Source organism: Chrysemys picta, chromosome 12 (assembly GCF_011386835.1).
Source record: "Chrysemys picta bellii isolate R12L10 chromosome 12, ASM1138683v2, whole genome shotgun sequence".
Classification (NCBI taxonomy): Eukaryota; Metazoa; Chordata; order Testudines; family Emydidae; genus Chrysemys; species Chrysemys picta.
Genome location: NC_088802.1, coordinates 5,013,011 through 5,030,432, shown reverse-complemented (window position 1 = coordinate 5,030,432; position 17,422 = coordinate 5,013,011). Strand labels below are relative to the sequence as shown.

At 48.3% G+C, this 17,422-nt stretch overlaps 1 protein-coding gene across 2 annotated transcripts in view; it reads right to left on the bottom strand.

Annotated features, from left to right (window-relative positions):
- Window positions 1-2,500: 2,500 nt before the first annotated feature.
- Window positions 2,501-17,422, bottom strand: part of LOC101939617 (C-type lectin domain family 2 member D-like) — a 34,077-nt gene continuing 19,155 nt past the window's right edge. Inside the window, exon 7 of one of the 2 annotated variants that reach the window (XM_065564162.1) lies at window positions 2,501-11,446. In XM_065564162.1, the coding sequence (XP_065420234.1) occupies window positions 11,326-11,446 (121 nt within the window). In that variant the 3' untranslated portion in view covers window positions 2,501-11,325. The other variant, XM_065564161.1, reaches the window with a different exon arrangement.

Here is a 17,422-nt window from a genome sequence, read left to right as displayed (position 1 = left end):
ACAAGTCTCCCCCGAACCTCGTGTGTGATAAGCAAAGTAGACCGACCTCTTTAATGTCACCCACTGCCCGGCATGTTTGTCAGAGAAGAGCTGCAATTTTTCAACATCTTTGTAAAGAGACTGCTCTGACCACATGAGGTAGTAGGTTAAAAAAACCTCGCTCATCTTACAGTGTGATTCTAAGTTATCAGTTGATCTTCAACACCTCCGGAGTGCAGCTGACCACAAAAGAGCAGACATTGCTTTCATCAGGCAACAAAAGACACCTAGCACGATTCCACTGCATGTGTGAAATGCGTCTCTTAAATGCTCATTATAATTATAGTTACAATTACCAGGCCATAGCTCAGTGCTCCCCAAACTGTGGGGTGGGCCTCCCTAAGGGGGCCACAGAGGAACATTTGGGGGGTCCCAGGCCAGCCCCCATGTGGGGCAGGCAGGGAGTGCCATCCAGCCCCACTCTGCCCCCAGCACTGCACCAACCCCAGCTGCAGCTCCAGCTCTGGCCTCACCACTGGCTCCCGGCCCCAGTTCCGCTCCTGGCTGCAGCCCCAGCTCCGCTCCTGGCTGCAGCCCCAGCTGCAACTCCGGCTCCAGCCATGGCCCCGCTCCCGGCCCCAGCTGCAGCCCCAATCCCAGCGGGGCAGGGAGCAGGTAAGGAGGGGGCCAGGAGGGTCATGACCGAAAAAGTTTGGGGACCCCGCCATAGCCCCAGCCAGCATTAACAGGCCCAGCTCCTTTGACTTCTACCAGCCGGAGATTTGGCTCTAAGGACTCAGTGGAGCTCTGGTTGATTTACCGCAGCTGGGGAGCTGGTGACAGTGAAGTATATTTTTATCACAGAAGCCTGGTGCTAAGAAGAACTGCGAGTGAACTGTGGCTCCCTCTGCTGTCTGCACCACAGCACATACTCAACATTGTACCATGATACGTAAAGAGATTTGGATGTGTCGACACCTCCCCTTTGGAGATACAGGGCCTGATCCCCAGTTACTACGTTCCTCAGCTCAGGCTGGGATTTAAGTAGTTTTAACCCCCCTTTTTGCTTCTCCTATTCTGGGTCTGTGCAGAGCTCTGCCTGCCCCCTGGTGTAGATCGGAGCAGCTTCAAGGCTGTTCTAATCTACAGTCTGTTCTCTATTGGCCTTAGGTAGCACAGAATAGGCGGAGCACAATGCATTCCGACCACACCCTCAATCCAGCCCCTACACCAAGGGGCTGGAAGCAGGGTACGTGCAGGGCCCTTATGCCAGCTCCACACCGGCCATGGTAGCATAAAGGTGAGTGTACCTGAGAATCAGGCCCAGGGCAGTGCAGAATGTAGGTTAGAGTCATGTGACCTTGGTGTAAGTGATCCCTGGAGTAAATCTAAGAGCCTGAAACAGGCGCTGCGTCGGCAGATCTCTGCACCGACGTAGCAGCACACCGAACTCAGGAGCATGTGGCTTTGGTCTGAAACAGCCAGTGTCACATGAGCTACAAGGAATGTTGCAAAATATGTTATTTACAGGGGTGTGTGCGCGCGTGTGTGGTGCATAGGCAGATCTCTGCACTGATGTAGTTGCAAAATATGTTATTTACAACGGGGGGGAAGGAGGGGATGTGCAAGTGTTACTGGAAGGGAGGCAGGTTTGGATTTGTAATTTGCCTGACTTATTGCGGGCAGGGCCTATATTAAATTGTACTGCCGCACTTAGGGCATATTATTTGTGATGCGTTTTCAAGTTATTGCAGGGGGGCTGGAGTGTTAGGAATAGGCGCCCCTCTTTTAGCAATGTTCAGGAGGGGTTTTCTACGGAAATTGGGAGAGAAAATCAAAGGGAACTGGGCCCACAAAACTCTTCAAATTTCCCCACTCACCCCCTTCCCCTCAGCACCCATACATCTCACTAAATAAGCATCTAGACTGGAATTTTCCAAGGACTTTAAGGTAGTTTGGTACCAAAATCCCAACGAAAGTCATCCCATCCCTAGACACTGGAGTTGGGAGCGAAACTGGAAATTCCCTCCCATGGAAAATTCCACATTTCCCAGAGAGAGAGAGAGTGTGTTCCAAATGGGAACTAATGGTCAGCTATGCGATACTTTCCACAGAAGGGATTGTTAAAAAAATTGTTTGCAAAAGTGTCCAGTCCCACCTCTCCAGCTCCCTGGCATCCCACTGGGGGCAAACGTCCAAACAGTTTGGAAGCCCTGGGAGACCCAGCTCCCCACCTGACACAATGCTGAGGACCTGGGAGTCTGACAACTCAGGCTCCTGAGAAGGCCACCAGGTGGGCGGCTGAGGAGCCAGGCGGGCAGGCCACCAGGTAAGTTTCCATCCAAACTTTTGTCAAAATAGACGCGTCCCTGCAGAATGTCTTGATTTTTCATTAATCACTTTTTTCCCACCTCCACTGGGACACCTAGTGGAAATAAACACACACCTCTGAATGCAAGGACTGCTGCAGGACAGGCACATCTCTGGGAGTCAGGTGGGGATTCGCAAACTACCAAGTAGCATCTGACAAAACAGCACCTTTATTGGGTGAGGGTGAGGAAGATTTAGGAAAACTTTAGATCCTGCAAATCCCACAAGAGAGAGTTTCCCCCATGCTACTTAACTCCCCCTCCCCCCCCAAAAAAGTCAGTTAATATATTACATATAAATAGAAACAGAATTCAGACACAAGTGAGACAGACACGTACATACACGTTATTACAGACCAAATGCATCACTCAGCGCATTTGCCCAGAAGCTGGGGCCAATTTCTACGCACTCAGTGACTCCAGTAGCAACAGGCCATTGACGTTCCTGCTACAGCGACAGGGTTTAATTTCCAGTTATTAATGGAGGTAGAAGCAGCGTAACTGACACTGTCCATCCTGTTACTTTTCCCTCTGTGTGGTTCCCCCCCATCCTTCCTCGGCGTTTGGTTCAGACCCGGGAGAGGAGCCCCACTGTGAACCATCCCACACTTAATTTACCTGTAAACAGCCAGAGAGAGAAACAGCCTTTGTCTGACAGAAAACCTGGTTTACACCTTTGCCGGTGACCACCCGCCTAGACACAGACACTGGGACCATAACGGTCGGTGTCTACACAGAACTGCTTGCACACCAGCCGTACGTGTGTTTCACAATGACATTAGTGACCAGTGTGACACGCGCTTGAATGTGAGACCTCATGCCCCAGGCACCCTCGCTGCCCCCTTTGCAACCTTTCTTCATTTGCAGAGTCCTACAACATTTCGAATGGAGGTGCAGACCCCTTTGTAAATCTTAGACATGGTCTGCGGATCCCAAGGATTCTGCGGACCACAGGTTGAAAACCACTGTTCTATGGTAACAACAACCATTTGCGGACCCCTTAGACATCATCTACGGACCCCCAGCGGTCCCCGGAGCACAGGTTGAAAACCACTGGCTTAGACAGCTAGAATGAAAGTCCCGCAACAATCTCCTCGCATTGTTTTCTGGTTCTCTCCCTGATTCTTATCTTACACTTAGATTGTAAACTCTTTGGGGCAGCTCTTTGTTATGTTTGTCTATTATTATTTATTGGTATTACAAGTGACACTTACCCCCAGTCATTTAACGTCGCTTAACATCAACAATGGAGTGCAGCAGGGTTGCGTAGTGGCTCCTACATCGTTTAATATTTACTTCCCACTCCTGCTGGAAGGTGCGTTCCGTGATGGCCGAGGGGGTGTCTGTACTAGCACCAGAGAGGACGGAGGTGGGTTTAACACTGCACGGTGCAGAGCTAAGAGGAAGGTGAAGGAGATCATCATACGGGACCTGTTGTTTGCAGATGATGCAGCCCCTGTGGCTCACCGTGTTGATGTCCTGCAACATTATTACCAAGGTCTCTGATTCATGCAAAATCTCTGGGCTAGCAAGAAGCTTGAAGAAGACAGTTTTCACGCCCCAGGGCTCTTCAGAGCCAGTTCCAGATATCACCTTAGGGGGTGTTCGTCTGGATGGCGTGGACCAACTTTGCTACCTTGGCTCTACTGTTGCCAGCCATGTAGATCTTGACACTGAGCTCACTAGCAAATCAGCAAAGCTGCCGGGAACTTTTGTCTTTTGCAAGACAGAGCCTGGAACAATGACAAATGGTCCATTAAAGTGAAAATCCGTATTTATAAGACGTGTGTGTTATCCACGCTTCTGTATGACTCAGAAACATGGACGACTTACGCCAAACATACCAGGAGACTAACCAGCTTCCATGTAAGATGCTTGAGTAAAATTCTTCAAATAAGACGGCAACACGGGGTGACAAATGTAAAAGTGCTAAATCGTGCTGGTATGTCACTTATGGGAACGTTAATTAGTAAACAAGGACTCAGGCAGCTTGGTCATGTCACGCGAATGCCGGATTACAGGATCCTGAAGAGTTTGCAGGACTTTGACGCTCACAAAAGATCTAGAAAGAGAGGCAGACCGCTGCGCAGATTCCGGGATGCTTGCAAAGCTGACGTAGTGTCCTTTGGAATCTCTGTGGATGATTGGGAAAGGAACGCAGAATGCCGCGCCGGTTGGCAGAGTCAGCTTGTAGATGGAGCGAGGTGAATTGGATCAAACTTTGTGATGACCGGCATCGGAGGAGGACAGAATCTGCTGCTCGGATTCAGAGCGTTGCTAATGTGTGGGTGTGTCGTACCTGTGGACTGGTCTGTCACTCGCCCATCGGACTCAGCAGCCATCAAAGAACTCACCGGCGCACAGACCATGCTCTGTAAAGAGCGACGGTGCCATTGCATTTGTGCTGCAGTGGCACTTAGCTCCAGTCATGGAGCATGACTCAGTTGTGCTAGGGGCTGTACAAACACAGAACAGACAAGCGTAAGACAAACGCTAACAGGTAGGGCACATGGTAAGAGTAAGGTATTTTACAGAGTCTAGCACAATGTGAACTCTAAGTATCATACATTAAAATAATAATTTGTAATTCAGTCTCTAGGGGGCAGTCCTGTACAGGGGATACTGGTATGACAGTGTCAAAGGGGGCTGCTCAGTGAAGTTAATGGGGCCCAGAACCTCAAAGGTATTTAGGGTCTAATCTCCCACCTTTGAGGATCTGGTCCTGTGACTGGTTTCAGAGTAGCAGCCGTGTTAGTCTATATCCGTAAAAAGAACAGGAGTACTTGTGGCACCTTAGAGACTAACAAATTTATTAGAGCATAAGCTTTCGTGGGCTACAACCCACTTCTTTGGATGCATATAGAATGGAACATATATTGAGATATATATACACACACATACAGAGAGCATGAACAGGTGGGAGTTGTCTTACCAACTATGAGAGGCCAATTAAGTAAGAGGAAAAAAAACTTTTGAAGTGATAATCAAGATAGCCCAGTACAGACAGTTTGATAGGAAGTGTGAGAATATTTACAAGGGGAGATAGATTCAATGTTTGTAATGGCTCAGCCATTCCCAGTCCTTATTCAATCCTGAGTTGATTGTGTCTAGTTTGCATATCAATTCCAGCTCAGCAGTCTCTCGTTGGAGTCTGTTTTTGAAGTTTTTCTGTTGTAAGATAGCCTCCCGCAGGTCTGTCATTGAATGGCCAGACAGGTTAAAGTGTTCTCCCACTGGTTTTTGAGTATTATGATTCCTGATGTCAGATTTGTGTCCATTAATTCTTTTGTGTAGAGACTGTCTGGTTTGGCCAATGTACATGGCAGAGGGGCATTGCTGGCACATGATGGCATATATCACATTGGTAGATGTGCAGGTGAACGAGCCCCTGATGGTGTGGCTGATGTGATTAGGCCCTATGATGATGTCACTTGAATAGATATGTGGACAGAGTTGGCATCGGGCTTTGTTTCAAGGATAGGATCCTGGGTCAGTGGTTTTGTTCAGTGATGTGTGGTTGCTGGTGAGTATTTGGTCCTGTGAGTTTTTTCCAGTAACTTCAATATACTTTGGATGAGAACTTCTGCCAGGCTCCGCCAGAGTGTGCTGTGTGTGAGTGTGTGTTAGTGCTGTGTGTTAGTGCTGTGATAACGAATGCCAGCCTCGTTATCTGTTTCTGGGAGAGTCCCACTAGTGTTAGTCAGGAATCTTTTGATAAAGCAGCTTTTTGTTTGAAAATGCTGATTCAGTGAACGCAAAACTTTCTGTGGAAACAGAGCTGGTTTGGTAAAACTTTCCTTGGGACAAGTTCTCACAGCCAGGACAGATCATGTGAGAATAGCCCAGGGGTCAGGGCCCTCACCTGGGATGTGAAAAAAACCCAGTCAAGTCCCTGATCTGTCCCAGTGAGAGCAGCTACTTACTTGTATCTCCTACCTCTCAAGTGAGTGCACTCATTGTTGGGGGAGTGGGTTGCTCTCCGCTTGTTTGGGAAATTATGGAATGGTTTCATCCCGATGTGGGATAGAATTTTTTTTTTATATATCAATATATTTTGTCGTATGGGAAAACCATTTCCTGCACAGCAATTTACAGGCTGTCCTGTACAAGGCACTTTCCAAAAAAGGAAGGCACACTTTGCCCTTAGATTGTAGACAATTCACAGCAGGGAATCTGTGTTAAGGGGAAGGGAAGCAAAACGTAATTTATCTACAAATCAATAGACCAGATCAAAAACTTAGCATCAAAACATTTTTCTTAAACGGAAAATACCTTTTTTACAAAAAGAAAATGTCTAGCCCCTTCCCCCCAACCCCAATATGTTCATTTGGGTTGAATTTCATTTCTTTTTCTTTGTTTGGACAAAAGATTTTGAAATGAAAAATTCTGGAAAGAACGCCCTCTCCCCTCGCTACTGTCTCTCTTTAAAAAAATATTTTCCCCATCCCTCCCTCCCGACGTGGGCAAAAGAGTTTTTAGAAGTGAGAGGAAGTAGGGTTGGTTGGTTGGTTGATTTTTCCTCCCAGCAAAACACAGGTTTATTTACTTGTCTATTTAAACACCAGAGTAACCCAAAATGGGAGGCCCGGCTTAAACGGGAATTATTTGGGGGCAGGTCTCTGGCCTGTATCGTAGAGGAAGTCAGACGACATGACCACTGCGGTCCCTTCTGGCCTTGGAATCTACAACTCGTGTTCAGTTTTCTGTTTGTTCTTTTTGTTTGTTTTTTTGCTTTAGTTTCTGCTCCAAGTTAAGGACCCTCAGATTTCCCTCATCCACCATGGCAGCTCCCCTTGTGACCCTTAGGGCAGAGTTTCAGAACAGCTCAGCTCATTGTATATGAGCCGGACGCCGACTGGTGCCTTTCTGGAAGATAGACGTTAGCCAAACACAAGTTGTTGGTCTCACTACAGGGGTAAGTGGGGGAAGTTCTCTGGCCCGTGCTAGGCAGGAGGCCAGGCTAGATGATGTAATGGTCCCTTCTGGCCTTAATCTACATGAATCTATTGAAAACCTGGCCACTCATTTTGGTTCCTAACTGGGAGTCATTATGGGTTACTCTGGTATTTACACAGCCCAGGGGAAGCGACTAAACCCTTCCAGGAGCTCTCCCGACCCAAACAATCTTAGCTCAGAGCAATGAATTAAATGCACATGATGAGAGATGCTGACTAAGTATCTCCCATTCACAGTTTCAGTCAGAATAAATTTAAAAAAAAAATTAAGGATGGCAAAAAAATCCTGGAGAAAACAGTTAAAAAATGTTTCTTGTCCAATTCTGATCAGATCTACTCAAACACACACACACACACACACACACACACACACAATCAGAACAGCCATACGGGGTCAGGCCAATGCTCCATCTAGCCCAGTGTCCTGTCTTCCCACAGTCGCTGGTGGCAATTGCTTCAGAGGCAATGACCAGAACAGGGCAATTATCAAGTGATCCATCCACGTCATCCAGTCCCAGCTTCAAATGATGTTTCCAAAATCCACTGGCTACTTCGTACCCTGACTTTGATTCAGTCTCTTCAGCCATTTCCCAAGTGTAAGGGTCTGTATCCCACACTCAGGGTCTCTGTCCCCCTGCAGTAGCTGCTGTTCACAAGTCTGGTTCTTTAGCTCAAAGTGTAGCCGCCTGTGTCTGCAGAGGCAGAGATCCCAGGTTCACATCACAGCAGATACACTGGGTTAACTTAGGGCTGCAGATCCGCTGGTGCAATGTAGAGACTTGCTAGTGAGACAGAAGGTTTTCTTCCCATCGCTACTGTAAATCCAACTCCTGGAGAGACTGTCGAATTCTTTCGTCGACCAAGCGGTGTCTACAAGGGGGCTTAGGTCAGCTTCACTACATCTCTCAGGGGTGTGAATTTTTCACACCCGAGCAAGGTATCTAGGGTTTTAGGGGTAGCCAGACCAGGGTCTCAGCTCTTTGCACACTAGTGTCCACTTCCCATCTAACCTTGATCCCACCCTCCCCATTGAGCAACACAGAAAGGGCAGGGGAGGTCACAGTTAGAGCTGCGCAAAGAATGGATTTTTTCACTTTGCTGGAAACTCCAACAAATCACACAAATGTAGTCTTGGATTAAGTTAAGAACAATTTTGTTTCAAAATTCTCATTGCATCGAAAAGTAAAAAACAAATGTTCAAAAAGTTTCACTTTGCTTTTTAAGGTTTAAAAACAAAATTAAAGGAAATTATGAAACAACAAGCCAAAACCAGCAAAATGAAATGTTCAGCTTTTTTTTGGAGTTTGTTTTGAGGTGATTTGTCTGCTAAATCGATTTGGCAAAGTCGACACATTCTCATATTGTTGTGGTGTCACCAGATCTGCATTTTTATCCAAAAATAAAAAAGTTTTTGTCAAAACATTTCACCCAGTTCAAGTTGAAACCAAAATGTATGACCTTTAGATTTTGTTAATCCAGTTTTGTCAAACCCAGACATTCAAAAATCCCCCTAAAATCATGACTTTTTTTAATACACAAATTGAGATCTTTTATCTTAACTGGTTTTTTAACCTTTGCTGGAGAGGATCCCATTTTCAAACTTTTCTCCACAATCAAGAAGGCTAGAAATTTTCTCATGTAATCACATGACTCCTGGGGCAACAGATTTACGAAAACCCTCCAAATAAAATCACATTCCAGTAGTGGAATCTGGCTTTAAACTAGTAATTGAGACCCAAATCCTTAAAGGTATTTCAGGTTCCAGGCCTGAGTTCTTAGCTCTTCTGTCCCCCATTCAACATCACTCAGGGGAATCCTCCCCTTTAGGGCAACCTGTCCTTTCCTTCTCTCCTTTCTCCATCCTATCCTCTCTACTCTTTCCCCATCTTTGTCACTGCATTCCCTTCCCTGCAGCGGCTCCAAGCTCTCATCTACTAAAGGGAGCTAAAATTAATTTAGCAATTAATGTTGTCATTTTAGTGTCAGGCCAGTCTCCATCGTGGAGGCCAGCCCGTCGTGGTCCATCTCTCCTGCTGCCATTCGGGCATCGCACCCAACCCTCACCTTTTCCCTCGTGGGTGCTGAGCCCGCGTCCCCTTTTCGGGCTAGGCCCGGCCGGGTTACATGGGTTGCCTGGCCATCAGACACTCATTAACACCAGCCCCAGGCCTGGCTTCAGGGGTGGGTCCGATATTCCTAATCCAGGCAAGATTCGCGTGCTCATTTGTTGGGCTTTCATGAGCATCTTGCGTGGGATCGTTTTTAGTCTGGAACCTCCCCCCAGACCTGTTCGTCTAGGGTCACCCTCCCAGGAGCACTGGGCTCCAGACGACATAGCCCTGGGGTTCATCGGAACACGCAAACCCCTCCACCACGACAAGGTAACGATCCTCGGAGGGAGTCTATATGTTCTGGACACCCGGGTGCAGAGACGGGCAGAGCTGTCAACCAGTCACCACTTGGTGATGGTAAATGGGAGCGGGAGATCTACCGGCGGATTGGGGAGGTGGTGGTAGTGATGAGGCCGCTGTGCCGATCCGTGGTGGTGTAGCGGGAGCTGAGTTCTCAGACGAAGCTCTCGGTTTACAGTTTAATCTATGTCCCCATCCTCACCTATGGCCATGAACGTTGGGTAATGACTGAAAGCAGGGCCGGCTTTAGGCCGCTTCCGGCCCCACGCCTAAGAGGGCCCCACGCTCAGGCCTAGAAGAGAGCCTAACTTAGGTGCCTTTTTAATTTTTACTCACTCAGTGGCGGGTCCTTCACCCGCTCCGGGTCTTCGGCGGCATTTCAGCCCTTCCCCGGACAGAGCGCCGGGAAGAGCGCAGAGAAACCCCAGGCCCCGCTCCCCCAACTGGCGCAGTGGGCACTGTGGGGCAAAACCCATGGCCCCAATCCCCTGACAGGAGCCCTGGGAGGAGCGTGGCGACACCCCCGGCCCCGATCCCCCGGCCAGAGGGCAAGGAGGAGCACGGCGAACCCCCCAGCTCCAATCTCCCAGGGGATCGGGGCTGTGGATTTCACCATGCTACTCCTGGGGCTCCGGCTAGGGGATCGGGGCCATGTTCTTCAGTGCCGCCGAAGATCTGGAGCGAGTAAAGGACCCGCCGCCGAAGTGCCGCCGAAGACCCGGAGCACCGCCGGGTGAGTCATCCCTGCCGGGGTCCCGTCGAACCTATTCGAATCGGGCCTCCACTTCCTAAAGCCGGCCCTGCCTGAAAGGACAAGATCGCGGGTACAAGTGGAGGAAATGAGGTTTCTCCGCAGGGTGGCTGGGCTTACTCTCTGAGAATAGGGTGAGGAGCTCCTACACCTCCGGATTGAGAGGAGCCAGCTGAGGGGATGCCCCCTGGAAGGCTTCCTTTGGAACTGCACTGAACATGTACCACTGGGAGGAGGCCCGAGGCCAACCCAGAACACGCTGGAGGAATTGTATCTCCCAGCTGGCCTGGGAATGCTTGGGAATCCCCCAGGAGGAGCTGGAATCTGTTGCGGAGGAAAGGGAGGTCTGGTCCTCCCTACTCTCCATGCTGCTGCCACGACTCTCACCAGGAAAAACTGGCTTAGAGGAAAAAGAAAGAAGTTAGTGTCATCACTAAGTTCCAGAGTTAACATGTCAATAAATTAAATGAGGCACTTTTCTGAGTTATTGTTTCAAACTCTCTGCTGACTCAGGCTCTCTTTGATTTGCCAGGGTATATTCATAACCAAGCAAGTTACAAATATAAGCTTTTTTAAATAAAAGCAGAGATTCTTCATAATCTAAATAACTTATTCACTTTAGGAATTAACGGAGTATTAGATTTAAACCTCTAAACCACTGGTTCATTAGTACCATGGCAATGGAGTTATTATGCAGTAGAGTTCGTGTTGTGAGCGTTGTAAAGATGGTTTTTCAGCAGAGATCTGGAGGGAGTAATGGTTGGAGACGTAGGATGCTGCACAAGTTCTGCATCCACTGAAGAGGCTGCATTGGCCCTTTACGTGATCTTACACATTGTATCCCCTCCTGCAGCGCTTGGCTACCTTCTAGAGCACTCGTCTGGCCGCTTGCAGATGAAATGTCTGTCTGAGTAGCACCTGGAGCTGCTGACCCCATATTCATTCAGGTAGGTGCACTGCCCTTCCCCTCTGACCTGAAACCTGCAATGAGAAGCAGCGTTGGGTTATCACATGCAGCCGGCTCCCGTTCCTGCTCACGTACAGAGAAGCGATGTGGTCCAGTGCTGTACGATGCAGGGGAACTGGGGTCTCAGCCAGGCTTTGCTACTAATCAACCCCGAGCGAGTCATTTCTAGCTGTAAATGTCACAGTGGATGCTGAGTGCCTGAAAATCCGGCTCACAGAGAACAGGAAACAGAGGTTGGCAAGTTTCTTGCAGGTCTTTCCAGTGTGTGAGGGGACATAGGCCTGGAAGGGAGTTCCTGGGTCACTGAGTCCAGCCCCCCGCTATGGCAGGCAACCCCGGCATATCGGCCTGTTCGTAGACTTCTCGAGCTCTGTATTCTATCTAGTTAGGGGGTTCGCCTCCACTGCTCCTACGGGGTGACTGCTTCAGAACCTGCCTCCTCTGATGGGCTGAAACCTTCTGCTAATTTCCAGCCCCATATTAATTCCTGGCCAGTTTATCCCTGTGTGATCTTGTGCCAAAATTGTCCTGTAGCTTTGGTAGCTCCTCTCCCTCCCAGGTGTCAACCCCCGAGGTATTTACAGAGAGCAATGAGAGACCCTCTCATCTTGCTAGGCTCAACCACCCAAGCTCATTCAGTCTCCTGATAAGAGAGACTCTCCATTCCCGTGAGCATCCTAGCTGCGCTTCTCTGCACCTGTTCCAGTCTGAGTGTGTCTTTCTTGAATACGGGTGAACAGAACTGGACACATTAGTGCAGCTAGACTGGAAATCAGGCAATACCTCAGGATAAGCAAACCTCATAAGAACGGCCGTGCTGGGTCAGACCAATGGTCCATCTAGCTCAGTATCCTGTCTGCTGACAGTGGCCGGTGCCAGGTGCTTCAGAGGGAATGAACAGAACAGGACAACCATCGCTCCCCTGATCCATCACCTGTCCGACACTCCCAGCTTCTGGCAAACAGAGCTAGAGACATCCAGAGCCCATTATCCTCTTCCTCTGGGTCTCCTAAGCCCTCCCTCACACTTCCCATCCGTTTCCTCTGCCTCCCCTTCTGCCCCAGGCAGCCAGAGCCCAGCTGTGCTTAGGAAGAACCTAACACGGCTACCGAGATGCTCCCCCACGGATCTGCCGCATCTTCTGCCGCATCCCCTAGCTGTAGCAATTCCCCTCGATGGGGTGTCATTGTGCACGAACGATGGGATGTGCTCGTGAATGATTCAGGGGGAACCATGTGTACAGAGGTGGGTGACAAATGGAATTTCCATCCTGAGGGAAATTCTCATGTTTTGGGACAAAAAGTCAAAATATTTAAATTTCCCAAAGAATAGAAATTCTCTTCCTCTCTCCCCCAAAAAATGATTTAGGTCGACCCAAAATGAAACCTTGTCATTAGATAGACCGTGGGGCTGATGCCAGGCATCGTGGGAACTGTAGTTCTTGGTTCTTCCACCCATGTTCTCTCCTATAGGTCCTGATTCCCAGCTGGACTACATCTCCCATGATGCACTGCAGTGTTTTCCTACAACCAAAATACCACATAACAACACGCACGAGTGAGATACTGCAGTGCATCATGGGAGATGTTGTCTGGTCAAAGACCAGGGACAAATGGGACTGGAAGGACCCAGAACTACAAATCCCATGATGTGCTGCAGCGGCCCCACAGGCAAACCAAAATGAAAGTGTTTCATTCTGGGTTGACTGAAAATAAACATTTGAGTCGATTTCTGCAATGGAAAAATCTCATCCAGTGACCTTTACCTCCAGGAAATTTTGCTTTCGACACAATCAGATTTTCCAAAAGGGGAAACTTTAAGTAGGAATTTTTCCAACCAGTCCCACTTGTGTCATCCACATACCCGAGTGGGGCTCTCTGTCCTCCTCTGGTGCCTACGCTATGGAAGAGTCTACAAGTCTCCTCCAGGTGCAACCTCCCCAGAACGAGCCCTGTCGCTCAGGCAGTAGAGGATCAGGCTTTTAAGATCCTGAGGTCTCGCTTCCAATCCCTGTTCTCCACCCAGCCCAGGGTTTTGTTGCATTTCTCTGCGCCCTACTACTGAGAAAGTTTTGGTTGTTTGAAGGACCGTGTGCTGTGGCTGGCAGTTGGAAGGTTTGAAAGCTAGAAGCCTCTCGTAAGTGGCTGAGCCTTCATCAGTGGGCGGGGCATTCATACAGGCCAGAGCTTTATAAAGCAGCGCACAAGCGACCAGGGAGCTTTGCGACCAGGGGCTGCTAACAGGGAGTTTCGCAAGGGAGTTTGGAAGGGGAGCAGGAAGGGGGCGAGGGTCCCTTGCCAGTTCCATCTGTTTTCTCTTGATTCCCCTTAATACCTATAAAGCAACTACATTCATAACTTTTTGCTTAAACAACCCTTTCAGCGGACAGGGGGCTGCAGACGGGAGTTTGACAGAGGGAGGCTTACGATGGTTAGGAAGACCCGCAACACCTGTGCCAGCACTGCTACTGTCTCCTCCACCTGTGCCTGTAGCCAGACAGAGTGCCTAAGCATGGATGCCTCTACCCAGATCCTGGTGTGGTTTTGCAAAGACTGTAACTTGCAATTTCCACTTACTGATATCCAGGCTGGGGGGACCATCCAATGTGAGAGGTGCCTGCTGGTGGAATCTCTCAGGCAGCAGGTGGGAGAGCTACAGGAGGAGGTGGCTAGGTTGAGGAGCATCCGTATCCACGAGCAATTCCTCGACAGTGTCCATGTGGAGACAGCTGAGGTAGCTGTCCCAGTACACAGGACTGCTGATACACCACTGGTGGAGGAGGAGATGGCTCAGGGTGGACACTGGCAGCTGGTTACTTCTGGCAGCAGGCAGTGCTCCACCCTTGCTCCGAACCCTCCTGCCGTGGTTATAGGTAACCGTTATGCTCTTCTTGACACAGGAAAGAAGGAATCACTCCCTACAGTAAAGGAGGAGAAGCCTCGTACCCCTAAGGCTGGAAAGTCTGCTGCCACCACTGCGAATAGGAAACGTAGGGTAGTGGTGGTCGGAGACTCTCTGCTGAGGGGGACGGAGGCGCCCATCTGTCGCCCTGACATTTCATCTCGGGAGGTATGCTGCCTGCCGGGGGCCCGTATCCGAGACGTTACGGAGGCATTGTCGAGGATTATCCAGCCCTCTGACTACTACCCCATGCTACTCATCCATGTGGGCACAAATGATAATGCGCGGTGTGACACTGAGCGGATCAAGAGTGCCTACAGGGCTCTGGGAGTACGGGTGAAGGAGTTTGGAGCGCAGGTGGTATTCTCTTCAATTCTTCCTGTCAAAGGTAGGGGCCCGGGCAGAGACAGATGCATCATGGAGGTGAATGCCTGGCTGCGAAGATGGTGTCGCCAGGAGGGCTTTGGCTTCCTAGACCACGGGATGCTATTTGAGGAAGGACTGCTAGGCAGAGATGGCGTTCACCTTTCGAGGAGAGGAAAGACCCTATTCGGAAACAGACTGGCTAACCTAGTGAGGAGGGCTTTAAACTAGGTTCGACGGGGACAGGTGAGCAAAGCCCACAGGTAAGTGGGGAACATGGAGACCGGGGAGATGGGTCGGAAACAAGAGGGAGTGTGGGCTATATTGGCAGAGAGAAAGGAGAGTCAGGACAAAACTGGGAGGAAAGATCAAACCAGTATCTTAGATGCCTATATACAAATGCGAGAAGTATGGGGAATAAGCAGGAAGAACTGGAAGTGCTAATAAATAAATACAACTATGACATTGTTGGCATCACTGAAACTTGGTGGGATAATACACATGATTGGAATGTTGGTGTGGATGGGTACAGCTTGCTCAGGAAGGATAGACAGGGGAAAAAGGGAGGAGGTGTTGCCTTATATATTAAAAATGTACACACTTGGACTGAGGTAGAGATGGACATAGGAGACGGAAGTGTTGAGAGTCTCTGGGTTAGGCTTAAAGGGGCAAAAAACAAGGGAGATGTCATGCTAGGAGTCTACTACAGGCCACCTAACCAGGTGGAAGAGGTGGATGAGGCTTTTTTCAAGCAACTAACAAAATCATCCAAAGCCCAAGATTTGGTGGTGATGGGGGACTTCAACTATCCGGATATATGTTGGGAAAATAACACAGCGGGGCACAGACTATCCAACAAATTCTTGGACTGCATTGGAGACAACTTTTTATTTCAGAAGGTTGAAAAAGCTACTAGGGGGGAAGCTGTTCTAGACTTGATTTTAACAAATAGGGAGGAACTCGTTGAGAATTTGAAAAAGTAGAAGGCAGCCTGGGTGAAAGTGATCATGAAATCATAGAGTTTGCAATTCTAAGGAACGGTAGAAGGGAGAACAGCAAAATAGAGACAATGGATTTCAGGAAGGCAGATTTTGGGAAGCTCAGAGAGCTGATAGGTAAGGTCCCATGGGAATCAAGACTGAGGGGAAAAACAACTGAGGAGAGTTGGCAGTTTTTCAAAGGGACACTATTAAGGGCCCAAAAGCAAGCTATTCCGCTGGTTAGGAAAGATAGAAAATGTGGCAAAAGACCACCTTGGCTTAACCACGAGATCTTGCACGATCTAAAAAATAAAAAGGAGTCATATAAAAAATGGAAACTAGGACAGATTACAAAGGATGAATATAGGCAAACAACACAGGAATGCAGGGGCAAGATTAGAAAGGCAAAGGCACAAAATGAGCTCAAACTAGCTACAGGAATAAAAGGAAACAAGAAGACTTTTTATCAATACATTAGAAGCAAGAGGAAGACCAAAGACAGGGTAGGCCCACTGCTTAGTGAAGAGGGAGAAACAGTAACAGGAAACTTGGAAATGGCAGAGATGCTTAATGACTTCTTTGTTTCGGTCTTCACCGAGAAGTCTGAAGGAATGCCTAACATAGTGAATACTAATGGGAAGGGGGTAGGTTTAGCGGATAAAATAAAAAACAGAACAAGTTAAAAATCACTTAGAAAAGTTAGATGCCTGCAAGTCACCCGGGCCTGATGAAATGCATCCTAGAATACTCAAGGAGCTAATAGAGGAGGTATCTGAGCCTCTAGCTATTATCTTTGGAAAGTCATGGGAGACAGGAGAGATTCCAGAAGACTGGAAAAGGGCAAATATAGTGCCCATCTATAAAAAGGGAAATAAAAACAACCCAGGTAACTACAGACCAGTTAGTTTAACTTCTGTGCCAGGGAAGATAATGGAGCAAGTAATTAAGGAAATCATCTGCAAACACTTGGAAGGTGGTAAGGTGATAGGGAACAGCCAGCATGGATTTGTGAAGAACAAATCATGTCAAACCAATCTGATAGCTTTCTTTGATAGGATAACGAGCCTTGTGGATAAGGGTGAAGCGGTGGATGTGGTATACCTAGACTTTAGTAAGGCATTTGATACGGTCTCGCATGATATTCTTATCGATAAACTAGGCAAATACAAATTAGATGGGGCTACTATAAGGTGGGTGCATAACTGGCTGGATAACCGTTCTCAGAGAGTTGTTATTAATGGTTCCCAATCCTGCTGGAAAGGCGTAACGAGTGGGGTACCGCAGGGGTCTGTTTTGGGACCGGCTCTGTTCAATATCTTCATCAACGACTTAGATATTGGCATAGAAAGTACGCTTATTAAGTTTGCAGATGATACCAAACTGGGAGGGATTGCAACTACTTTGGAGGACAGGGTCATAATTCAAAATGATCTGGACAAATTGGAGAAATGGTCTGAGTTAAACAGGATGAAGTTTAACAAAGACAAATGCAAAGTGCTCCACTTAGGAAGGAAAAATCAGTTTCACACATACAGAATGGGAAAAGACTGTCTAGGAAGGAGTACGGCAGAAAGGGATCTAGGGGTTATAGTGGACCACAAGCTAAATATGAGTCAACAGTGTGATGCTGTTGCAAAAAAAGCAAACATGATTCTGGGATGCATTAACAGGTGTGTTGTGAGCAAGACACGAGAAGTCATTCTTCCGCTCTACTCTGCTCTGGTTAGGCCTCAGCTGGAGTATTGT